The sequence below is a fragment of the Macrobrachium rosenbergii genome, chromosome 52, assembly GCF_040412425.1.
Source record: "Macrobrachium rosenbergii isolate ZJJX-2024 chromosome 52, ASM4041242v1, whole genome shotgun sequence".
NCBI lineage: Eukaryota > Metazoa > Arthropoda > Malacostraca > Decapoda > Palaemonidae > Macrobrachium > Macrobrachium rosenbergii.
In genome coordinates, this window is record NC_089792.1 from 17,756,951 (window position 1) to 17,784,325 (window position 27,375).

The following is a 27,375-nucleotide window of genomic DNA, read 5'->3' on the forward strand; positions in this document are numbered from 1 at the left end:
AAAGCTGTTGCATGGAAGTAAGGCAATTTATGATTAATGAGCTCATATGAACAATGAATTGCATCTGGAGTTGAATCATCTCTATGATCCCTATGAGAGATCACTAATTTGAAATACCTGCACAGGAGTTCACACTTACGAGTCTTACAATCTCTGTACTACCATATATCTTTAAAAAAGAGACAAACCACTTTCATAAAACAAAGGAAGTGGGCAGGGTAAGGCAACTAACCAAAAACTTGTCCCAGGGACTGAAACTGCAGATACGTTGATTATTCCACAGGAACATCAAAAAGGAAAACATAAGAGGGTAGAATGAAAGTGTGGCTGCCTGTGCAGTTGAATGTGCTTTACCTTGACAAAAAGATGTATCATTGGAACATCTTTCCATCTGTAGGTGACATATCTGTGGTAAAAGAAAATATGAAGCAAGTTCTCACATACCAATGTAAAATATCTCATTATAATCATCTACAAAACAATATTAACCAAAAAGTAGAGTCTTTTGTAAAGGGACAGGAGCAGAGGTATATCTATCCTGGAATAGAGGTCCTGATAGGAGGTCTTTTATGGAGAAGCTGTTTTTAAATAGCAACCTACTGTGCTCACTGGTTTCCTCCGGCACCACATAAGTCAGTAAGTTGGGAAATTAAGCAAGCATAATGTGACACTTCTTATAAACTGTAGTGTCTAGATTTTAAGAATGGAAGCACTTCCAAATTGTTGCTTTGGCATATGCTACTTAACCAGAGATGGACATAAGGTGAATTCGGATGGTGATGTTGAAGTCACCCGATCAAGAAATGTTGCATCTGGTATGAGGCACCTGAAATATCATACTAGATCTACAACAAACCCTGGCTTGATAAGAACATGCTCCTTGGATGCAAGCCTGAGATGGATACTGATTTTTGTTCCAAATCCGGTATAGAAAAAGTTCTCAACAGTTCATGGACTGGAGTTGTTGGTGGCCTAAAGCACAACAGTGACAATAAAGAGAATGGTAACTTCTTTAATTTCCTTAACTTCCAGAAACCTCTATGCTTCATAGTAGCTGCAGACTCGACAGCCTAGGAGGATAAAATATTTCTATAGTCCCACACAGGCTCAAGTATGGCCTTTCAGTAACATCCCGAATGGGTCAACCTCTCCCATTCAACTTTATCTACAGTAGTTCTAGTACCTTTAAGCAGTCTCTTCTATCTGCCAAGAGATGGATGCCAACATTTGTAATGTATGGGAAAGGATGCAAAGAAAGGTCTTTGATTTATAATAGGTATCTATCTTTTAATGTCTGAATCTTTCTGGCATTATAAAAAACCCCAAATGGTATCCAATGAAGGATAATGCACTAATACTGCAGGAAGGTAAGCTTTTCTTAGTAAACTGACTGAACCATGGCCAGAAAAGATAAACAGACCACCATTTTTATTTTCCTGATTTGTGATTAAAGGTAACAGTTGCCTCTCATCAGCTACATTCTCAAAAAATTATTTGTATTTTAAAAGAGGCTGTAATTGCATATGGAAGTCTGGTTATGCTGGGTAAGAAGCTATTTCCAGGCTTGGAAACTACTTCTCATTATGATCAAACACAATGGACAGTCTAGGACTCTAGGGTCTGGTCTGCTTCTGTACATAAGCCAATGTAAGGATAAGCATGGCTTGAAGGATGATGAAGATTTTATAAAAGCAGCAACAACAATATGTGCCCATTTTCATCAAGCCACAATAAATTTGTCTGAAACATTGACTATAACTACTGCCCTAAACATGACCAAAACAAGGTTGTTCAAATTATGGCCAAGTCCTGACTTATTGTAATTGCATGTCTAGAATTGACTGTAAAACTTATAGAGCCACTGGTACTTGTACGTGCAACAGTACTTATATGTACCAGTATTGAGATAACAGACTTCACTATCAGCAATGCCATCTACTCAAATAGTAAAGTCACTTACTTGTGTGTTGCCCCTAAGACAGCAGAGTTACAACCTATGTAAAGAACCACCAAGATATCATCAATTGTATTTCACTACCAATAGTACTGCTCTGTCATACCACTGCTGGTGGCATCATAGTTTGAATGTAGCAATCTGTCATCAATCTCCAATACTACATAAATGATCCACCACCTTAGTCCTTCATAACTAAGAGTTCCCAAATCAACTACACAGCTCAAGAAGCCTGCTTACACTTGTGCTGACAATTGTTTCCACTGAACCAATCGCAACTGTACCTCAATATTATGTTTACAGACACCGTGTTAAAGGAACCACAGGTGAATTATTACCCTAGCATATTTTTGGTAATATTGAAGCAAAGTGGACGTGTGCATGTTGCAATAGTTTCATTTTCAGCCTCAATACAAACATCAAAACATCAAATTGACTCCTCATTAATGAATGCTATCAAAATCAAATGTCAGGCTTGGTAGAAGCCAATGCACTGTCCACATAAGTTGTAGATCTAGGCCAGTTTAAAACTCTGACCTTCTAATTGACAGCATCCACTAACAGTCTTCAAAAGCAGCTATGTCCTGTACAAAACAAGTAGAATTGCACATTGGGTAAGTAACTGCCCTCATGTATTCAGACACACACTTGAATATTTTTGAGTTTGAGAACTCAGAATGCTAAAAACAGAAATGTAGTAGCTGATCCTCTAAGCCAAGATCTTGCACTAATCTTCTATCATATTACTAATACCTTTGAACAAATTCAATACATCCATGCTCAACCCAAGGTATTAGCAGTGTAAAACTGACAGTTCTACACAATCAGACAATTCTTCACACACGAAGGGTAAGTCTGGATGCAGTTTTGCTTCATTTTTCCATGACAATTTTGGAGAATACATGGAATTCTACAAAATATTGTTCATACTGCTCTCAACATGGCATATAGACACCTAAATAAATTAATACCATATAGTGACATCTTGGCTATTCCCATTATTATGGGAAGCCAGGGTTTTATAGTATGTCTACTCTTACTGAAGTAGAGTAGGAAATGAAGTTGCAGGAAATGTAATAATTTAACATGAGCTCTTAAACCATCACAGTAGCATAAGGTAAAAAATTTGTGATATTTCTACTATCCCAGTAAGATGATCTTAATACTTATTGCAGTATCCATTGACTGAGAGCATGATTGCAACACCAGTGCTTCTTCAGTCATCTAGTCCTTACTGGAACTCAAACTGACTGGTGTAACCATCTCAGTGGATCAATCTTATTAGTTTGTGTAGTCTATGGTCCTTCAAATGTTGAAATGTTCATTAAGAACCAATACTTTCGGTCCTTGCTACAATACAGCTGTATTCACAGATGGGATGTGGAATCAAGATTCAACAAAATGCAAAATTTAAGGCCTGGCAAAGAGTTCAAAAAATGCAGGTTACATGGAGACAAACAGCAACTTACATTTCAGGAAACTGATCAAAGGAAAATGATCACCAGGAAACCTGCCTTCAGAATGTACCGTAGGGACCCTTCAGCACTATGTAGAAAGAGTGAGAAAATTTGAGTTGGAAATTTCCCTTACAGGAAAATACCTCAGGATACACACTCATGGGAAAAAACACCCAAAATGTTAGCTGAAAGTTGGAAGACATATCTTCCATTATGTTCAAAAATGCATCTCCAATGATCCACCTTAATTCATTCATAGTGCACTTTGTTAACTATCCCACCAACAAGGCTATGATCTTGGAAAGGAGCTCATATTAAAAACACAAGCAGGCCACCCCTCTGGTCAGAATATGAGAAAGAATGTGGGAATTTTCATGTACAATATTTTCCTCACACCTTTAAAACATTAACAACTATGATTAAATTTCCCCTTGTAGCAAAACGACCAAAACAGGAGAAAATAATAGAACATTTGCAAAAGACCATGTGCAAAAAATGATATTTTAATGATAAAATAAAGTTTGTTCATACTTACCTGGCAGATGTATATATAGCTGTATTCTCCGAAGGTCCGACAGAATTTCAAATTTGCGGCACACGCAGTGGCCGGTCAGGTGGTTAGTACCCATTCCCGCCGGCTGGGAGGCGGGTATCAGGAACCATTCCCATTTTCTATTCAGATTTTCTAACGCCACTGTCTCCTGAGGGGGGAGGAGGGAGGGCAATATGAATATATATATCTGCCAGGTAAGTATGAACAAACTTTATTTTATCATTAAAATATCATTTTGTTCATGAGACTTACCTGCCAGATATATATATAGCTGAATACCACCTTTGGAGGGGGGTAGAGACAGCCAAGAATTAGGGAAAAAACCAAGTATTGGTAAAAATATTTTGGTTCCTTATCTGATAGCGTAGCTGACTGAGTGGTTACTGTCACTCTAGTCTGCTTCTGCTTTACTAGAGACCCCAGCGAGGTAGTGACCTATATAGCTGGCGACTTCTAGATGATCTGTCAACGGGGCGTGACCACAATGTGACTAGATCATAGACCATACAAAGAGGACAAAAAGAGCATTACTAACCACCTAACCAACACCTAAAGCGTTAGTTTGCAAAGGATTGGGAAGACTGCCTCCAGTAGTCGACCCAACAACCACAAAAACACAATTAAAAGGGGATAGGATCAGAGTTACCCCCTGTCCCCAAGGTTGCTGAAGCAGCAATGTACGGTCCCAGCGAAAAGCAATTTTCGTATGCTACCTAAACATCTTGCCAAGAGTGTGAGGCAAACACCGAATTGACTTCGCCAAAATGTGGCACTAAAATTGTCACTGAGTACCATATTTTTCTTGAACGCCATGGAGGTAGCAACTGCCCTCACCTCGTGAGCGTTAACTCTCAACAACTTGAAGTTGGAGTCGTCACAACTAGAGTGTGCGTCCTTAATGACGTCCCTAATGAAGAATGCCAGTGCATTCTTCGACACAGGGTTTAACTGGTTGCCTCACAGAACACCATAAAACATCCAAGGGACCACGAGTGTCCTGTGTTCTTTTAAGGTAGTACTTGAGAGCTCTAACTGGACATAGAACTCCTCAGGTTCCTGTCCAATAAGGTTTGCTAAACCTTTAATTTCAAAGTGTCTAGGCCAAGGGTTAGAAGACCTATCATTCTTAGCCAAGAACTTAGGGCTTAAAGAATAGACAGCATTGTGTTCCTTGAAGCCCACATGACGGCCTCGAACTTCGCTCACTCTCTTCGCCCATGAGGAATGCCGTTTCGAGTAACATCCTTAAGAGATGCAGAGTGGAGAGGCTCAAAAGGACTAAACATCAAAACTTGAGCATTACGTCCAAGTTCCAAGCAGGGGAATTAGCTGAGGAACCTTGGACGTCTTGAAAGAGCTCGTAAGATCGTGGAGGTCCTTATTGTCAGACAAAGCTAATCCTCTGTGTCTGAATACAATCGAAAGCATGCTCCGATAACACTTGATAGTCGGAACTGCTATATCGAGTTTTTCTCTTAAGTAAAGGAGAAAATCCTAGCAACCTGGCTCACAGTGATAGAGGAAGAGGAAAAACCTTTCTTTCTACACCAACCTTTGAAGGTTGCTCACTTCGCTAGATATATCCTTTAGATGAAGAACTTCTGGCTCTAGCGATGGCCCGTGCCACCTGGCCAGAAAACCCCTTCGCTCTGACCAAGTTTCGATAGTCTGAAAGCAGTCAGGTTCAGAGCGGGAGATTCAAAGATATCTCGTGAAGTGGGTTTGTATGAGCAGGTCTGCTCTCATAGGAAGGGTCCTCGAACGTCTACCAACCAGAAGAGAAACTCCGAGAACCAGTGGTTGAAGGCCAAAACGTGGGGATGAGAGTCATCCTCGTCCCTTGTGAGGCCGCTGAACTTGCGTATGACTTCTCCCAGAATTTAGAACGGGGAAAAAGGCGTAAACATCTATTCCGTCCAATCCCAGGGAAGAGCAACTATCGCAACTGCCCCAGGGTCGAGTACAGATGAGCTTTATAGAGGGAGCCTCGCTGTTCTTGAGGTCGTGAAAATATCCACAAGATGGCGACCCCAAAATTTCCAAAAATCTTGGCAAACCTCCTGATGAAGGGTCCATTCCTTCGGCAGGAGTTGATGGCGCCAACAGAGCAGGTCTGCTCGAACATTTTCGACCCTGCAACAAAACTTGTGAGAATCGAAATGTTGCGAGCATAGGCTCAAAGAATAATCTCTTGCAAGGCTGAACAGGGAACAAGTAGTATTGTCCGAGTTTGCTAGAACTACACGATTGCAAACTTGGACCTCGAAGAATTGGCGAGCTAAAAGATAGCCGCCAAATCTTTTGAAGTCGATGTGCCAGGACACCTGTTCCTCTCTCCAGGGTCCTAACACTTCCTCTCCCTCTAGTGTTGCCCCCCAACCTGTTGACGACCCGTCAGAAAAACAACACAAGGTTGGGGTTCAGAAGCTTGAGGGAGATCCCTTTCTGCAATTTCGTTGGATCGAGCCACCACCACAGATCCTCTTTATATAAGGAAGAATTCTCAATTCCTCTTTCAAGTCTTCCTTGCTTTGCCAGTTCTCCAACAAAAGAACTGAAGAGGCCTGAGATGCAGACTCCCAGAAAACAAACTTCTCCAGCGAGGAAATGGTCCCCAGCAGACTCATTCCTTCCTTCACCTAGCATGTTTCCTTTTTCCAAGAAGGCCGAGACTTTTACGTACATAGAAGTTGCCGTTCTTGCGGCGGAGACGCTATAAAAAGCCGCTGAATAGATCTGAATTCCCAGACACAATGGACAGTGAGGGGATCAGCTGCGACTTCTCCACAGACCAGAAGTCCCAGGGACTTCACGAGTTGCAGAGTCAACTGAAGGTCCTCCAGATACCTTCGCTTCGGACGACGCTCGAATCAACCAGTCGTCCAAGTAGAGTGAGATCCTGACGTGCGACAGGTGCAACTGCATCGCAACTTTTTCATGAGACGTGTAAACACCCTCGGAGCAAAATGTGGCGCCAACAGCATCTGGTGTTCCCAGGCGGTCACCATCCAAGTACTGACCCAGACCCAACGTTGCTTAACTTCGCTGATCGGACGAGAAGCGGTGTTTTCAACGTGGTATGGCCGTTGTGCAGAGTCCAAAGCAGAGAGCCCTGAACTGGTAATGCGTCTAGTCCCCCAAGACAACCTGAGATACTTCATCGAACGTGGATGAATTGGGGCGTGAAGATAAGTATCTTGGAGATCCAAAGATACCATCCAATCCCCGGGATGAAGGGCTCCTAGTATTGACTGCGAGGTCTCCATCTTGAACTTTTCCTTCAGGACCAAGTTGTTCGACCTGTTGACGCCCAAGACGGGTCTCCAGCCTACTGAAAGTTTTGGGACTAGAAACAATCTGTAGTAAAATCCCGGGAACACCGAGTCCAAGACCTGTTCCACTGCTCTCCGCTCGAACATCTGTTCGAGCAGGTCAAACAACCAAAATACTTAAGTGACAACAAATTTCGAAATCCAAATGGCGGAGGAACTGACAACAGGTGTTGACAGTCCGGCGACAGAGAAAAATCTGAATAGAAAATGGGAATGGTTCCTGATACCGCCTCCCAGCGGCGGGAATGGGTACTAACCACCTGACCGGCCACGCGTGTGCCGCGAAATTTGAAATTCTGTCGGACCTTCGGAGAATACAGCTATATATATATCTGGCAGGTAAGTCTCATGAACAAAACAAAATATATAAAAATTGGTAGCGTAAAACACGGCACTTATTCCTACTGGCTGATATTTAAACTTAAGAGAATCTCATAAAGCTTGCTGTGACAGCTTTTAAAGCATCCTAGATTGTCATTAGCACTAACATTTTATATTTTAATAGCAAGTGTCCTGGAATCTGCAAAACTAATAAAACACAAACTAAACAATGCTAGTTATTACATGTCCCCCAAATATGGGGTTAATCTATTCCAGGCCCCAGCGTGTATCTGAGAATGTGCATATGACAGCAAACTTCATACAGTCTGCATGAATAGCGTCAACAACAATCCTTCCTATCCATATCTAAACTATTAAACTTCCTTACTGTACAGCACAGTACATTACGGTATTACAACTTATGCTGTATACCATCAGTACCTATAGTATAAAAATTAATGTTTCTAATACAGATACTGATAGTGGTACTGACCATCTACTTGGTTTCATATAACTAAATTCTGCAAGCTGAGTTTGTATATAATGTGGGACTACTGCACATTATACTTACACAGCGAAAAAGGAGAACAGACCTGTCAGGATATTTAATAATGAAGAAAATCCATTGTGCAACATGCTACTAAGCTTTAGGTAAAAACAGTCGAGAAACTCGATACAGTACTCTTCCATACATGAAGCAATGTACGAAAAACTAAATATCAGCATTAACTTCAGATAAGAATGACGATATACCAAGCAGAGAAACAATACTTGAAGGGCGGGCAAAAGGTATTGGTTGCCAAAGAAAAGCAATGCACACACTTGGTTCCCAACCAAGCAAAAACTTGATGAGACACAGCAAGAGGAAGCTGCTGCGCTTGAGTAATCAACTATCACTAGCAAAAAGTTTGTAATTCAGAGCTTGGTCAAAATGCCTAGACCAGTGAAATGGGTATTGTAAAACAATAGTTCCTATATTCATATTAACACACATGCATTATCTAGAACACAAAGGTTAATTATCCCAAAATTGTGCACAAAATATTGGAAAAGAGAACAAGCAGTGGTTTTCAGTTTACTGGAACTAAACAACAAATATACACATTTCAGGATAAAGAAAGCTTTAAAAACCTCAATATCAAAATGTCTATCCATAAACTTGGCAAACCTGTGTTTGATAGAAGTATGTGTGAAGAGTTTAGCAGTGCGTTGTTTGCTAGACAGCCATAAGTCAACACAAAAGAGAAATAATGATATGAATACAAACCCTAGAGAAAGCTATACTGAGTAAATCACACTCAGTTTGATCAGGATAACTTAAAAGAGTTTCTCAATGTGTCTTTAAATATTTCAAGTTTTAAAGAAATCAAACATAGAGTGAATGTATATTGATATTTTTTATCTTCATATAAAGACTAAGTACATTATTCAGGCCTGGATTAACTGATGGAAAATGTAGATAAGAGATTTTCTGTTAGGTTTACAAGATTTCACAGCTTAAAAACAATCTACTTACGCTTCTTTTTTCATGCTGCTGATGATATTAAAAGGACATAAATGCAATCACAATTTACACAGCTTTCATTAGTAACTCACTAGAGACTATAAACACTAGCAAAATAAAAAGATGAAGATTTTGCCAACTGAATAACAACCACTAAATATTGTACCTCTCAGTCCATTTTTTGAGGTTTTGTGCATGTATTAAGTACAATAAAAACTCCAACCCTTGAGCTTCTTTAAAGCTGATCATTTGTTACAGTTAACTTTTGACTACATTTTTATGCAATTTCTAGTGGAAAATAAACCAACACAATCACTAACTTAACTGTTGGTCACTAGTGCAAAACAAGAGACATGGTCTTATAGTCTCCAAATGCAAAAGAAATGAGTGAAGAAAACAATTAACCATCATGTGAATGGCTTCATAAAAATTATTCAGACAAGATTTCAACAAAATACTAATGATGACAATTCACTGCCATAAGCTAGCATCCACCCTTGCAATGGTTTGACATTTACGGAACAACTTATCACTGCTTTAGTGATAGAGGAATACTTATAAGTAGCACAAAATAAAATGACCTGGTTTTAAAGGTCAGCAACTGCTTTCCATTTCTTAACTCAAGTATAATCCTTTATCCAACAAACACTGCTGATTACAGCAACCCATTCATTCACATGTTGACTATTTTGAAAACTTTACTAGAGAAAGATGAATAATTACTGAGTTCCTTTCAGTTTTTATGCTTCATTCAAACTTATAATTACTGAAGTCATTCATTCATATTTGGATTTCACTGTAAGTCATGAAAACTTAAAATGACATGACATAAGTAAATGCAAATGACAAATTTTTCTATCTAATACACCATGATCTACTGGCATAATCTCCCTTGATAAAAACATCCAGCACATTTTCAGAACATACAAGCATTTCAAGATGAAATATTATTAATATTTTAATAATATACCAATAAAATATTCACAAGAAATGAATCTAGATCTTTGAAACAAGAATATTTCAACCAAATTAAAAAATTCTCCTTTCAAAGTAATGTTTGATCAATAATCAATAAACAAAATAAACATATACTAGCTTAACAAAAGCTTTTTATCTCAACCAAAATAACTGAAATGCGAGACAGTACATTAAAACCCTTCATCCTTACCAATGCTCAGGACACGATTATTTTGAGGCCTTGGAAGGAATTGCTTTCTACTTTAGCAACAATTAAAACCCTAAACAAATTAAACAGCTGAAACAGAGATGATCCAGGTGGGGTTCTTTTTGCCTAAAAGTTTTCATTTCTTTTAATCAAAAAGCAGCACTTTCCCATATGATCAAAGATTCTGTAATCCTGTACTAATTTTAATATTTTCAACCTTCCACTGCCCTCTGCAGTTGCTGGAAATTCAATTTAAGGTCCTACATACAACATACTTTGAATCAAGAAAATTGCTGCCAACTAACACAGACTCAATTATGAATACAGTAATGTATATGCTTGGATAGCATAACCTTCCTCTTGCAAATGCCTTCTAAACATCAGACTCACACTGTATCTTACCAATGGTGCATTGCAGTCACTGTACCCTTTTTCATGCCACACATTCTCATGAGGACTTCCTCATCACCGGAAACAATAGATATTTAACAGCAAATATCAAATTCAACTATTTGGAAGAGATAGGGCAATGAGCTGTCAGTGCACATGATAAGAAATCAGGTGGTGTTTCGAGCATGGAAATCTTCTGTGGCTAGAGATGACAAAATGAAAGGAAGAATTTTTTTTCTGTAGAAAATTGGCTGTCAGGCTTTGCTAAGGAGGAAACATGGCTGGAGCTGAGGCACTGTCTATAGAAACTCATTACCTGACAGATAGAACTGGAGCAGAAGAGTCCAAAGAGACATTAATAGAAGACTGGCATACAGGACTTATATGATCTTTTCTGGGCAAAGACAAACCATTGATTCACAGAACAATTACAGTACATGTATCATGTCATTGAAGTGAACACTGTTTACCCCAACAAGACAAGACACAAAAACCAAGGGTCCCAATCACGTAAAAAAAATATACAAGCTATAAGCTTGCCCTGGGAGACCTTGACAAGTACAATGGAACATGGCAAGAAATAAAAGGGCAAACAAAAAGGATAACTACACAACACTACAGAGTACACATAACACTCAATGGCCAGCACTCACTAAAAAATAAATTACTGATAAGACAAAGACACAAAATTGCAAATTCCTAAATTCACAAAAAAAATCAGAGACCCACCAGTAACAGGGCACTCTGTAAAAAGAACATAACTTTTAAAAGTTAATCTACATTTTTTTCTCAAACAGCTGCCATTTGTTCGATGTGGTCAACGGTGTTGCAGATTTTGAATTTTTTAGATTTTGGACCTGAAGCTCACTCCATACATACAGTACACAAGCACAATTTATTTCCAACATTCTGTGAAACTCAAAAATATACAGCATCAAAAGGAACCGTATTTTTGCATACATACTCGTGTATCATGTGATCCTTCAAATTTTGTTCCAAAACATGATTTCATTCTCTGTCTGTCTCAGTTCTGGTAGATACCACTGATAATGCATATTACAGTAGCCCAACGTGATAAGGGGTTATAGCGTCCGACCCTACACCACTATAAAAGAAACCCAGATAGTATATCATTGTATATCTACGTGAATGCGTGTTTTTGCTATAAAACAGGTACATTATATTTAAAACCTGTACCCCTTACACTACTGTAAAATGCTTATGACTGCCTATGTTAACAGTTCACTGCCTAATTTAATTGTTCAAACAAAAATATACTTAAAATCATCATACTAAAACAATTTAATATCATTTCAAACAAAAATACACCCCATACCATCATCCCAAAGCACCCAAAGTCATCTTACATTACCCTCCTACAACTCTTACTCTTAAGTATATACACCCCTGAAATGATTATAACCATGATCTACTAATTTTAAAATATTAATGTAAACACAGCAAAATATTTATAAAATACAAATTAAAAAAATGTCTTACAGAAGTGTGACATCTAATCAAGTTACCCCTGTACTGTACATGCAAGTATAGCTGTTTTCTCTCATAGTACCATTCCGTTTTCTTTTTGCTATAAAGCATATATTTATATAAACAAACAGTACCCGTAAAGTAAGATAAAAACTTTATTACCAATGTAAACTGCAGGACAGTAAAAGCTTTAGCATAATTATTTTTTTAATTGAATGCATGCCCCAATGTTTTGAGTTGAAAGCAATGTAAATTAATAAACAGTAACAAATATCAAAATTTACCTTACTGTACAATAAACATGGAAAATATTTGAGTAAAAGAATAAATAAAAATGAATGAAATTAGCATAGGCTCAATCCATAAATGAAAACCCTCAAATCGATATTTCCATTTCGTGGTGTGCTACTATATCTAAGTTAGCTTTTGGCTAATAAATAGGCCTAGAAGCAAAAGTCCATTTGGTTAAATGTGAATACATCCCATTATCCTACTTGTGGCTTGTCTAAGAAATGCATTACTATTTCTTATAATTAAGAACCACTTACTACTGTGTGCAATAAACAACAGCAAGTACTGACATAAACAACCAAATCGAGCAATGGCTGTTTGCCAATGTTAGCTGCCACAACTTAACACACATTTATTAAGAACTGTATTACAATTGTTGACTTGTTAAAAATTTGCTGATTTCCATAAATAAAAATAAAATAAATTTATATCCATCATTATTATCAATACAACTGTTCTCTCTCTCTCTCTCTCTCTCTCTCTCTCTCTCTCTCTCTCTCTCTCTCTCTCTCTCTCTCTCTCTCTCTCTCTCTCTCTCTCTCTCTCTCTCTCTCTCTCTCTCTCTCTCTCTCTCTCTCTCTCTCTCTCTCTCTCTCTCTCTCTCTCTCTCTCTCTCATCTGGGATTTTCTGTGATCTGGCAGTGGTTTGGTCCCAAGGTTGCAGGATAAAAGAGGTCAGACTGTACCCCATAATGAACATCAAGCAGATCAAGTTGGAAACTATGCAAAAGCAAATGTTACAATAACACTGGCCATACATAATTAAGTTACCCAGCCAAATGGAGAGTGAAAACTAAAGAGCCAAATGAAAACAAAAAACAATAAAAAATAACAATAAACAAAAAGTATTGTAATGAGGTAAACCTGGCACATGCCATCTCACCCTCCAGATAGTAGGGTAAGATACAATATAAGAACGTTTTACTTTCTATTGAAACAATGTCTATTGTTTTAATTTCAACAGTAAAGTTACCTGTGGGCAAAAATTTGCACCTACTGACTCCTCTCACCACTACCCTGCTCAGTGAGCCCTTAATCCCTTCTCTTTGCCCAAATGGCTGCCCAAAGACCTTGATTTCAGGTGCTCTTCTGTCGGAGATGCTAATCCCGCCTCAGTCAAAAGAGAAAGCAACTCCATGTGACTGGCGCCATCTTGAACACCTGGACCAAGATGCCCCACACACCACATACAAGACCCTCATAGAAACGTGGTCACGCTGACAGCCAGCGCCACCTACGAGGAGCGAGATCGTATCTCCCGGCAATATTTAAGGGCATCACGTGCTAGCTTAGAAGACACTGGAACTTAACTATGACACTTTTGCTGTCCCATGTGGCTGTCCAGAGCCTTAAGTAACTTTTGTAGTGAGTCCTTTCACACTACCCTCCCTTTGCTGGTGTCCCCCGAAGACGTGGAATCTGTCTCCCAAAGAAGGTAATGTACCAGAGCCAAGGTCCTTATGTCGGTCACATCCCTTTAAATCTTTTCCTATTTTTTCGTTTCCTTTCATAGCGCGATATCCCTACAGTGAGACCTGTATTGCTTTTATTTTAAGTTATGTTAATTTATGAATCAGTGAACAACGTGAAACAATTGTGTAAAATTACAGTTATCGTATTCGAGTCCTTTTTTAGGCACCTTCTGGGCAATTCCTCGATTCCTTGATCAAAGCGCCTTACTGCAGCTAAGTAATTATGTGTGCTCTCGATTGCAAATATGAGTTAGCCTGCTGTGGACCTGTTATCATCTTGTGTGCATAGTGGCATAACCACTGTTCTTCTCCCCTGCGATGCCCCCTTTGAAGCGGGTCCCTTTTGAGTTTCTTCAGAGAATTAACCATTTGTTTGTAAATCTTATTATACAATAGGACTTTGTCCCCCTGTCTTTATTTATGCTTCCATTCTCCTGATGTGTGTTTTTCTAATGTAAATACAATGAATTAAGTGAAACCTAAGTGTTTACCTAATAACTTTCACCCCTTTGAAGAAGGCCCTCAGCTGAACTCCTTTTTGTATATGGTTTTAACTTAATCCATTATTAGAATCAGATTTCGCCTGCCCAAGGCAAGTTCCCATAGCCTTCAGCTACAACCATACCAGTATGTTAAAGTAAAATTAAGTGAATACTTGCAGTAACCCTATTAGAGAAAAGCTAAGAGTGACACCTCCTAACTACACACTAGCCATGGAAAAATTAAGTAATCAAACTATAAGAGAAAGCTACCATTGACAACTCCTAAAAACACACACCAACCATGGGCATATAATGTAATAAACAAACTCAAACACAAAGAAGTTAATACCAATAAAAGAGAATCACAGCAATGACATGACTTATGAAAATTATGACAATAAAATGGATAACTTCTACAAAGGCACTCTGGTAAGAGCTATGATGTTGACTCTCAAGTTTCACAGAAGCGAGGAGAGAAGTGAACATCATATACAGGTCTGGGGATGTGCAGTAGAAGCCTCTCAACCTTGAACATATGAGATGATGATGGACTGGGAATTCCCAATCCAGAGAAATAAGGCAACATATAATTAATGGGATTCTGATAATATAACACAAATTTAAGAATCAGTTCAATAAGTGCTTCATCAGAAAGTCTTGGGTCGAATGCAACAATAACCCCAACTACTCAAATAAATATTGGAAAATTCTAAAGAAAATGCTCAAGGTGGCACATTCCAAGTTACACTTACAAATTAAATGTATTGTACTAGTTCTAAACAAGGTCAGTATAAAAGCATTTGCATGGAAGTGAAAGTTCAAGGATAAGGTTACAGAAAAGTGTCAACAACAACAAATTTACTATGCCAAGCCAACACTAAATACTATAAAGACTTCCATGAATACTAAAATAAAGTTAAAATTCAATGACAGTTGTCATTTGTGATTAGGTCTTCTTGATTATAAGTGTGATTTCCAAACATCATTACCATTACCCTTTGTTTTTTGTCAACTATTCCTTTCACAAAGTTAAATGTGTAATGTGTTCTCTTTGGTCTCTTCTCTCTTTTCCAAACTGGATAAAACCTAACTGATCTAGGTATTTGTCTTTGCCCTTTCTTCATGAATTTCTAGGAATTAATAGTTTTTATCCTGTTACTTTCTGACTAACTATTCCTATCTTGCCACATGCCCCAACCATCTCAATCTTTGATATCTTAGAAAGACTGATTTCAAGCCTGCTGAAACAACTCTCAGCAATTTCCCAATTAGAGATGTGATCACACAAATGCACCCCAACCACAACTCTGCATTTCATGGTGACAATTGAAAATCTCAAGTTTCTCTCTATAACCCAACCCTCCATTGCATGAAAAAAAGCCTTCACAAACATCATCAAATTTTTTTAACCTGGTACCCTTTACCAGTAATCCAGCTATCTTTTTCCATTTCATCCAAGCTGCTGCTGCTCCTCTTCTGAATACACAGGAAAGTATGGCAGTCATCTTTTCACCTCTCCCTCAACATCCAAACAGTCATTTCCCATATGGATTTTTCTTTACCTCTTATCAGTAACAATATGGCAAGTTTTCCAAATGAGACATTTCCCTTTGTTATACTTCCAGTCATCATAAACTTGGTTTAGCATACAATCAATATTCAAACTTCTCCTACAATGTAATCTTCCACATTATAAGCAATCCTATAACAACTCCAGAGTTCATTTTTAACAACAGCCTATTTGCTCATAGCAGTTCCAAAGGGCCTCATTTTCTGTGCCTTTCCATAGCTTCCTCCAGTTTTATGATAAACAATAACTATGAGCTCCTCTTTGATAGGCACCAATATTTATATCAAATTCTTCTCGTATATTTGCAATTGTTTTAGCTCTAGATCCTGTTTGATAAAGTACTAATATCTGCTTAATGAGGCTTTCCAATACTCTAACTTTTGTCATTCTCACTGACATGCTGGACTTAGTACTCTATCTATCAAATGCCTTCTCAAAATCAACTGCATGACACAACTTCTTCCTTTCTTAATGATATTTCTTCTGTAGTTGCTTATCTATAAAACACTGTCTCTGTTTTGATTTTGACTGATAGAACACAGTTACTCAAGAATTATTAAAAAAAAAATATACACAACAGCAGCAAACTTCACTCCCACATGAGAGAGAGAGAGAGAGTTCCCACATGAGAGAGAGAGACAGAGAGAGAGAAAAGGGGTAAGGAAGATAACTTAACCAGTGCTTCCAGAAAAAAAATCTCTGAGGAAGAGGATTCAAGAAATGAAAAAACAAATGAAATTAGAACATGGAAGATCCCACAAAGTGATAGCAAAATTGGCTCATAATGTCAAAACTGAAAACAAAGATTCTGCATGCCCTTCAGAAACAGGAATTAGTTTTCTGGTACAAAATACTACGTGCAGGAGATAACAAGGGTTACAACTTAGCTTTCATTCAGTCAAGTAACTGGCTGGACACACACCTAGAATGGTTGCTCCATCCAGATGTATGAGGACCCTTGTGGAACATCCCTTGAAGGACCTATCCAAGATCTTGATTTTGGACGCCACATAACTGTCAATGACCCAAGTGGCTCCTCTTTGGCCAAGGCAAAAGAGCCTTCTGCAGCTTTTGACAGATCTACCCAGGAAGCTCCCATGTTACAGATTCCACAAAAATATGGAAATGCTGAACCCTCACAGGTAAAGAATAACCTTCACCTCCCTCAGGGGCAGGGGGGCTTTTTGGTAAGGGCGGAGGCAGCTATCTCAACGCCATGCAGAAATCCTACCCACAACCTCTGTGAGACAATGTGGAACTCAATCTGTAGTTAGTGTAGTGAAACAGGTATTGATTCAATCAGTGTCAATAATTCCACAGATTGCCGACTTCCTTTTGCACCTGACTTTTATCAGTCCTAAGGAGAGTTATTATGCCTCCCTGTAAACCTTCAGACCAAACTTCTCAGGCAAACTTAAAGCTGAAGACAATCTTTCTACAGGTTTTGCAATGACACTCATAGCTACATGACAATGGAACTTGCCATGCATGCACAGTATTACCAGCTAACTCCCATTTCCTTTCTTTTCAAGAGGAATTGAAGCATCTGGGACAATTTCATGGACATGAAAAGGCCTAATCATAAATGATGAGTTTGCATGAAAAAAACTGTTAAAAAAATTATATATGTCTGATTTTTTCCTTGTATTTATAAAACATCTCTATTACATCAACTGGAAGTTGTTAAAGAGTTGTCTAATAACGTCTGGCACTGTTGCATAACATCACTGGGGATACAATAACTAATATCACAACTGCATCTAACCAGAACAGCTTAACGATGTCAGATATTACAGATCTCATGTATTAGTACACAAAATAAAAAGTATAATTCACCTGACATATATCAAAATATCTTTTAGGCAAAGATATAAAATAACTGAATAATCAACTATAGTGCTTATATTATCATGCTTGTATTACCCAATGCAGCATGGGCAATGGCTATTGATGAAGAAAATGAAAGGGGTTTTGAAAAGAAGTAATTAAAAAATGCTAAGATTCGTGACTGGAGTGTGTTGGGAAAATCATATCAGAAACGAGGAAGCTTTGCTACAATTTGAACTTGTGATGAGAAGGGGACTGAAACAGTAGAACATATGAGTAGTAGACACGAAAGCAGCAGAATAAAGACTGGCAGGAAGGGCCAGAAAACCACAAAGGCCATGGATGATGACCTGAACCACAAGAAAAATGAAAAGAAATGCACAAGAAGGTAGAGAGTGCAAGGAACTCCTTTCATATCTAACTCCGTAAAAGGACATCTTTTGATGATCAGGATGATGGACTCAATATTCTCTCTACATCCTGGCCAAATCAAAGGAACACAAAGGCCCCAGGTCCATATGAATTAGTCATTTATTTTTTTCAAATAGTCTCTCTTTCAGCTGTTGCTTTCTTTGATTGTAATATGCTTTAACTTTTAAGAGGTAGGTTCTATCTCTTCCTTCATGGGTTGCTTCGATTCTGCTTTCCCCTTATCATTTCCTTTCTCTTTTTTCCCTTCAAACCTGGCCTACATAAAAAACTTGGTGCTAAACTAGTTTGCTACTACACACACACACACACACACACACGCACACACAAACAGAAAATGAGAGATTTATTTGAAGCTCAAATGGTCTGGTTAAAATAATGAAAAATATGGCTGATGACAAGGAGAGAAAATAAAACATAGAAACTGTATCAATTTGCAACACTCCAACCACACAAAGCATATAATACGAATGGTATCTTTCAGGGTGTTACAGAAAATTAAGGAAAAATGCATTCCTTTTTTATATATATATTAAGAGAAACTTTTTCATAAACAATGTATAGCAGTTAATTTACTCAGTGCACTAACAAACACAATTATTGTTTAAACCCTTTTCCTGACTAAAGTAAAAAGATTAATGGGAGACAAAATTACCAAAAAATACTATCCAGCAAAAAGACACAAAACTCTGTCAACTCAAATACTAAGAGGAATATGTACACAAATTTACATGAGCACAAAAAAGCGAAAAACATGCAACAGCCAGAATCAAAATAGGTTAAGTATACTGTCCTGATAAGAGATTCTTGGCATGACAGAACATTTAGATATGAACTCACCTATGGACCCAGTTGAAGCACCACTACTAATGGAGGCTGTGTCAGAGCAGTCATCGGTGTCCAAGTCAATAAAACCATCACTATCTGGGGTTTCTTCACCCTTTGTATCTTCATCAACAATGCCACCAACAGCACCCAGAATGCCATTAGATGTTGAGGTATCTGCTACTGCCAAATAAATTACAAGAGAGGACAAAATTAAACTCGACTTTCCTTGTCCTACAACAGATTACAATATCAGAATCCAAAACTGTTTCACAAAGTTAAAATATTAAAAGAAAATTACCTTCAACTTTCTTTGCATCCGTTTGAGCAGCATCTGCAAAAGAAAAAGTGAGATACATTTTTATTAACCTGTGTTATTCATTAGTCAAACTAATCTTGATTGGTGGTCTGTCAAATTACAATTTCTTTAACAAGAAGAGTTTCATATTCAAATATAAATACAAAAGTTCACATTACTGAATAAGCACATTACTTTACTCTCAAATATCCATCACAGTAACAGAATTTACATCAAGACAAGATTTTGCACACTACACAAATTTAACCCCAAGTAAACACAAGGCAACATGTCTACACTAAACCAAGTTCTTAACTTGCATTTCAATTGGTACCAAGATGTGATCTACAATACAACAAATTTTCTAGTCAAAACTAGTCTGTACTATTACTATAAAATACCATTACAGGAGTTTACATAACTTACAACCATCCCATGTTTGCTTTCCAAACAGTGATGTATTAAAGGGCAAACAGAGGGTAAACTCCAATATAGACGGAAGTATGTATGAGGAAATGGAGTCGAGTGAAAAATTTGATTGGAATAGACCTTCACCTTTACAATGAAACTAAACATGCAAAAAATGGGCCTGAGAGTGTCTTTTCCTGAAAAAATACACATGAGATTGATTTGTAATATGATGAACTTACAGTGAGTTGAAGTATGTAAACACTACAGTACTTTGTTTTTGAAAATGTACTGAATTGCAGTATTAAAAATGCTTTTAAAGGTGTCTGAGAACTTCCTCTCTACTTACTACCATCCAATACTGTACACTTAAATTGGCCATAACCATGATAAACACTTGCAGAGAGAGAGAGAGAGAGAGAGAGATAACCATGATAAACACTTGCAGAGAGAGAGAGAGAGAGAGAGAGAGAGAGAGATTTTTTAATCTGCAATGCTAGTGTGTGTGTTTAATCTGCAATGCTATGTTAGTAAATGGCCAGAAAGTACATCTGAAGAGATCTGATACTTGCCAAACATGAGTCTGACATTTTGTGGAACAATCAAATATTGGCTTGACAGTACCAGCAGAACCTTGGTGGTGTATTAAGGGTACAGCTGACTGCCATTCATATGTAGTGAATTGTGGTAGAGCAAGGCATTTTAAATAAACTGAATCTACAGCCTTTAACAATGTTTTCTAATATATGGCCCATTTCAAGCTGGCTCTGCAGATTGCTTAAGTTTTATGTTTTAAATGTTGCCTTATCCTCATAACAACAGAATTACTTAAAGAACTGGAAAACTCATTAAATCTTCTTAGCCTAATGAGGAATCACTGATAAGCTTGCATATCTGTTTAACATTTAATGTTACTTGACTGTACGGGAAGTACAAATGAAGTTCTGGTCAGTTTTTACACATCGCCAGTTACCTGAATATTGGCAGTTCTTCCTCTAAACAAATGCCTCCCAAACTTACTACTTCACACAGTCACCTAAACAAACGCCTCCCAAACGTACTACTTCACACAGCCACCTAAAGTAATGACTCTCACATTCTAAGAACACAACATCTCTCTTCTCCTTGGAAATGAACATAATCATTAATAAAGCGAAATATACAAATCAAACAAACACATCATTCTTGAGACACAATCTTTATCATATTTTTATAGCCTGCAGCGACTGGTGAAAAGGAATGCCCAAAATAGCACATGTGATAGCACTAAAATAAAGTCAAACCTTGACAAACACGAGGTCAAACATCAACTCAAACAATGACAAAGAAATGGACATTAAGTCACATATTCTTTCAAACAATGTGGTTTCACTTTTCTCTCTGAGTTCGCTTATAACAAGGTGATGGTACATTATTATCACACATTTGAGGGTTATCAACAAGACTAGGTTTTGCTTGGTAGATGTCAGGAGACAGCAATTTAAAAAAAAGATGAATTTCTAGTTACTTTCCTCCCATTATATTCAGCTGTTATCATTGTATTATTCTCTGACACTACAGTATGAGGATCAGGTAAAAATGGAGGTTGAAGCTTACCCTTAACACTGTTTTTAACTAAAACTTTATCTCCTACATTAATATCTCTATGACATTCCCTTTTCTTTTTTTCAAAATCTTTCTTCATTTTAATCTTTCCACTAGCATCAGCTTTCTCAATGTTAAACTCATCATCTACATTTACTGGTTCTGGTAAGGATGTTCTAAAACTTCTTTTAAACATTACAATCCTGGACCCTATTTTGTTGTGCTATGAGGTGTGACTCAGTAGTTCTTAAGAAATAAACTCAAATTACTTTTCCAATTCATATTTTGACACTGAGAGGTCCTGACAGCCTTTAAAATGGTTTGCATAAACCTTTCTACCTCTCCATTGGCTTGCAGCCATAATGGTGTTATTTTCCTATGGTGAAAACCTTGTTCCTCACTAAAATTTTTAAAGTCAGAACCTTGAAAAGGAGGACCATTGTCACTTTTCAACACCTTGGGAACCCCAAAAATACTAAAAATTCTCTCTAATGCTGGTAACACTTGGTTGATGCCATAGACTTTACCACTTCAACAACTGGGTACCTACTATAATCATCAGTAACTAAGGGTAAATATTCCTGTGATGGGTGAACTGGCCTACAGAAATCAACAGAAATTTCTTCCCATGCTCCATCTGGAAGTACTGAGGGAAACAAATTCTCTCTCTTGTCTTCATGTGTGCATGCCTGACATGGGAGACAATTCTTCACTCTCTGCTGTACCTTATCATCCATCTCTGGAAACCAAACCTTTTCTCTTAATAGCTGCTTGGTTTTAACAATGCCTTGGTGTCCTACATGAGCAAGGTCTATCACCTTCTCTTCTAATGTACAAGGAATGACAATCCTTGATCCCATTAAAACTATACCATGGTCCATACATAAAGAAAGCTCTTGCCTAATCCTGTAAAACATTGTGAACCTCCTATCATTCTCTTTCTTTCTCATCATCCCATTTGTTGGTCTTAATAGCTTCTATGACCTTCTCTAAAGTCTTATCTAATTTGGTTTCCATTTCAACTTTCTTTGAACTTAAGGATTTTGGTACTGTTTTTGCCATAATGCAATTCACAAACTCCTCGGTTTCTGTTTCCTTGTTTAAGGAGGGCTGTGAAACTGGATGCTTAGACATATAATCAGCTGGATTGCTTTTCCCTGGCTCGTAAATTACTATGAAGTCATGCAGCATTAATCTTAAATTCCACCTTTCTAACCTTACTGTTAATTTTGCTGTTGGACTATTGAAAATTTCTACTAAAGGCTGGTGATCACTAATTACTTTATAAAAGATCTTCCGTATAAGTAAATATGAAATCTTTCAACAGAATACACTAAGCCAAAGCTTTACGCTCAGTTTGTGAGTACACTTGGCAAAAGAAACATTTCTGAAGAAAGCCAACGATGTACTTACTTTCCGGATGGCATGCGACTTACAAAAGGAATGGGGGTCTACCTTTTTAATAAGGGACACTAAAATTATTCTCAGCCCATGTAGAGTGTGGTTTGTTTGTGCAAGGGTGTAGGAAATTGGACCCTCTGGGATGTTTGCCGTGACCTCTAGGTAAACCTTAAGTGCCTGAACAGGGCATAATGTTTTGTCTGACAAATTGAGCTTCCTTATCAGTATAGGAGATTTCCTCTTTAAAGGGTTCTCATTCTTGGCCAGGAATGATGGGCCAAGGGACAATAATAAATGATGGTTAGCTGTTTGAGTGATGTAGCGTTGTCCCAAACTAAGAGAACTCCTGATGCCAAAGCAGTCAAGAAGATCGCCTTTTGCAGCATATGAGTTGTACAGTAAGCACCACGTATTCGCATCTATAAATTAGACCTGGAAAAGCATGCATTCACTGATGTTTTCTTAGAGCAATACTCTGTATTTTCATATCACCTTCGTGACTAAATATTGTACTGTACCTACATATAAATTTTATGATAAAGTAATAATTTACAGTACTAATTTTCAAATATCAATATTAGTTTAATAAGATTAAATAATAACATTAAATAAAAAAACAATAATTTTCTCTCTCTCTCTCTTTCTCCCTTCCTTTCTCAGTTTCTCTCTCTTTCTCTTACTGAGATGAGAGAACTGATATGCATACGTATGTTTATTTGCTTTGTATGATAAATAAATGATTTACTAATTTTCATACAATATTAATATTAACATTACTAATTTTCAAATATTAATTAATATTATTTTAATTTTCAAATATTAATATTAAATATTGACATTAGTGTAAAGAAAATATAGTGAATTAGTAAGATTTTATTTCAATATAAATTCTTTCCCTGTCTTCTCAAAGGTTGGGGGGGGGGTCAATATGTCAAATTACTTGATATTTCTGATGCAAGGGTAAAGTTATTGCACTCTGTGGTCAAATCATTTCTCACTTCCTTCCTTTCTTAGCTCTCTCTCTCTCTCGCCAAAGGGTAGAATGTGAGAAATGGATAGACAGATAGATAAAGAGAAACTTAGTTCAGCTCTCTCTCTCTCTCTCTCTCTCTCTCTCTCTCTCTCTCTCTCTCTCTTCCAGTTCTTCATTGGAGGAGTGGGTAAGAGCTCTTGGATATACATGCATGTTGGTTTATTTGACTCTCTGACTGGCCAGTGAAGAATTAGAGGAATTTATTTCTGGAGATAGAAATTCATTTCTCGTCATAATGTGGTTCGGATTTCCACAATAAGCTGTAGGTCCCATTGCTAGGTAACTAGTTGGTTCTTAGCCATATTAAATTAAATCTAGTCATTCGGGCCAAAGAAGAGCTGTTAATTAGCTGAGTGGTCTGGTTAAGCTAAGATATACTTAACTTTCTCTCTCTCTCTCTCTCTCTCTCTCTCTCTCTCTCTCTCTCTTTCTCTCTCAGGAAGAAATACTGCTAATGTAAGTCTCTTTAACCAATTGGTATTGTTTGTGTGTGTGTGTTCATAGTGTTTTAAAAATGTATAGTAAAGGTAATACATCTTTGGAAGGCAAAAAACAATCATATAAATTTTTTTGTTGTCAGTCACTATACCAGCAGGTAGGAAAGAGAAATGGATTAACATTCCTCGACAGATTAAAGAGATAAACTCACTCACTCTCTCTCTCTCTTTTTACCTGTGCCAGCACAAGGCTGAATTAAGTCGTAGTGGTAACTCACTCTGTTTTTGCTGGAAGGGTTAGAAGTATATGTGTATATTTTTAAAGGTACTAATGTTTAAGATTACTTTGAAATGATATTAATAATATAATTTCAACGATTAATACAGTAATAGGATAATAATTTAAGGTATATTTGGTGTAGGATGATACTGTAAGTATACATTTGGTATTTGAACTTTCAAGATAGGCAGTTATAAGCATTTTTAGAAGGGGGTTTTAACTATTTGTGGGGGGTTGTGGTATGCATCCCCCACAAATACTGGGGGTTTACTGTAGTTGTACTGGGCCCACTGTACTCAGGGTTGACAGAAGCCTAAACACCTTATTTAGGGACCAGGTAATTGGAAGCCTTGCAGCAGCAGGTCTTTGCAATGCAAAAGATTGGAGATGGGAAGTAACAATTTCTATATCTGAATCAATACCAGATCCATAAAGCAAGGGCTCCACCAATGCTGCCTTGTATGCCATGATTGTTGTAACACCAAGGCACTTGTCTTCACAAAGATATATAAGAAAATGTAGAAGTGTTTCAACAGAGATCTCAACTGCGCTCTCTGAATGGATATAATCTGACCATACTTTCCATACGGACTGGTACTGTCAAATAGATGGAGCCCATAGTTTGTGCACTAGGTACCTACCAATGCTGGGTGAGTAATTTTCACGGTAGACAAAATTTGAAACATCCAAAACTGAAGGTCTTGGCTCAGAAAGGACACGTGGACAGCTTTCCCTCCTACTGTCTGGGATAAAACAGTGGACGGTAATGGTATGGAGTTCTTCGCCCATTGTTGAAGTAATAGGAACCAATGCCTGTTCAGCCAATTTGTGACTGTTGTGCGGTTCCTTTGAAGGTTAGAGTGTTTGTTCAAAACCTTATAAAAGGTCTACAACAATGGAGGAAAAACATATCATCCTCCATTATTTTTTGATTGTCCAGGTTTGGAGACACATACACTGGAAGTTGGTGGTTCTCACATGTGGCAAACAGGTCCATTTCTGGATGTGGAAGCATGTTCGCAATTATTTGAAAAGAGTGAGTCTAACATCCACTTGGTCGAGGCTGTTGTTTCCCTTGATAGAGAGTCTGCTATTACATTGAGAAACCCTGTGAGGTGAACTGCAGACAAGTGCCACTTCTTTGCTTGCACCATCCAAAGGATGTTTAGCCCAAAGGACATGACTTTGAATCTGCATGTTTCCTTCCCTATCCGGAACCCTAAGAAGGGGCGAAAGGGAATGGCGATAGGGACGTGCCAGTATGCATCTTTCAGATCTATAAGAAACGGTCCGGTCCCTTGTGGAATGATTGAACGTACTTGGGCAACAGTAGTCATCCAAAACTTGTGGCAAACAATGTTTGTTCAATTTTGATAGGTTGAGGATCACCCCCTGTTCACAAGAGTCGTTCTTGGGGACACTAAAGAAATTTGGTATTTGAACTTTCAATATACTGGTATGTTTCTTATGGCTCATTTTTAAAGGGCCTTTTAACTATAATCGTGTAAGGGGGGTCTGGTTTTGGAAAAACCTCTTTAAAGGGGGGGAATGAGACCATTTCCACCTTAGCCAGTTGAAGATAATACAAGCAGTCACCAGTTTGCAGCAGGGGTTCTGTTCCCAGCGGTGCGCCGTAACCCAAAAAATGGCATAAACCAGGTCATAATAATGATGGCGTTTATGGCACCCAGGTAACGCTGTAACCCAGGGCATGCTTGTACTGCGTCCCCAAGGGGAGGACTTCCATTGCATGTGATGCTGTAGAAGACGAACCCTGACCCTAAAATTCCTACTGGGCTCCACCTCTTCCTTTGCCTTTGATAGGCATTCCAGGAAGTACTTTTCCCTTTCCCCAGTAAGAGCATCTTTGAATGCTTTGAAAGGGATGCTTTTGCTGCTGTTGTCCCTTCTGTTTTTGAGAGAATCCTTTAGGGGTGACAGGAGGCTTATATGAATCTGAATCATAACAAAACTTCTTTGGTTTAAGAAAAACTCTCAAGTCCTCTGTTTCTCGGATTCCCCTTTTCCCAGGAGAGTGTATATTGTACAATTCTGTTGTCGGGCTTGTTTACTGAGTTGAGCCACAACAGACTCCTCAAAATGGTCTTTACAGAAGGGGGGGGAATGTAATAAGGAGGTTACACTGGGAGGTGACATATTGGAGCCCACCAATGTTTCCATTCAAGCCTTTATGCAACACTCTAGAAAATCATAGTGTGCTCCCCACAGGGTCCGCATAAGTGATTTGGCAACAACAGCAAATATTGTTTTGTACAATTCTGTAAGCCTTCTAATGGCAACTTCCATCATATAGTAGAGGTTGTGATGCTGAGGAGGTAGAGCCTGGCATAAAATTCAGCCAAGGCTGTCACCTCTGATATTTTTCTCATAGGGGTCCAAAATGGTTGAATAGCCACGTCCAGTGGGAGCTTTTGCCTTTCAAAAGGAAGGACAAGTGTTGCCCATTCCTTAGTAGAATTATCAGACACCGGGATGACAGAGACAAATGGCTTTAATTCTGCCACTGGCTCTTGTTTCCCAGTTATCACAATATTCTGAGAATCTGCATTCATATAATTACTGCAATTGTTTTAAAGGTGAAGGGACAGAAGGCTGGAGCTACCCGGTGAGCATATTGGGTCTTATCCCAAATACATGTAGAACTCCATTTTCCATTAACCTGGTAAAGGGTTTCTTCTATGGTTTTCAATGCTATATTGGTAGGTGGGATAACCATCTCCTTTGGCAGTTTCTCAATGCCTACTGAAGGAGGAACCAGGCGCCATTCCGTATTAGGAAACACTGCTCTGTCTTGAAATTCTATATGTTCAACTGCAATCACAGTTTTCCTTTCATTAATAAGGTATTTACCAT

The 27,375-nt window shown here is 38.1% G+C and overlaps 1 protein-coding gene and 1 pseudogene across 1 annotated transcript in view; both read right to left on the reverse strand.

The window, feature by feature from the left end:
• LOC136833864 ((E3-independent) E2 ubiquitin-conjugating enzyme UBE2O-like) overlaps positions 1–27,375 on the reverse strand; it is a 108,843-nt gene that overhangs the window by 30,101 nt on the left and 51,367 nt on the right. The window contains exons 6-7 of the mRNA XM_067096166.1: positions 19,362–19,394; positions 19,076–19,243 (exon numbers count right to left, since the gene is read on the reverse strand). Of these exons, the coding sequence (XP_066952267.1) occupies positions 19,076–19,243; positions 19,362–19,394 (201 nt within the window). The remainder of the gene's footprint in view (positions 1–19,075; positions 19,244–19,361; positions 19,395–27,375) is intronic.
• LOC136834019 (5S ribosomal RNA) lies at positions 6,937–7,055 on the reverse strand (annotated as a pseudogene).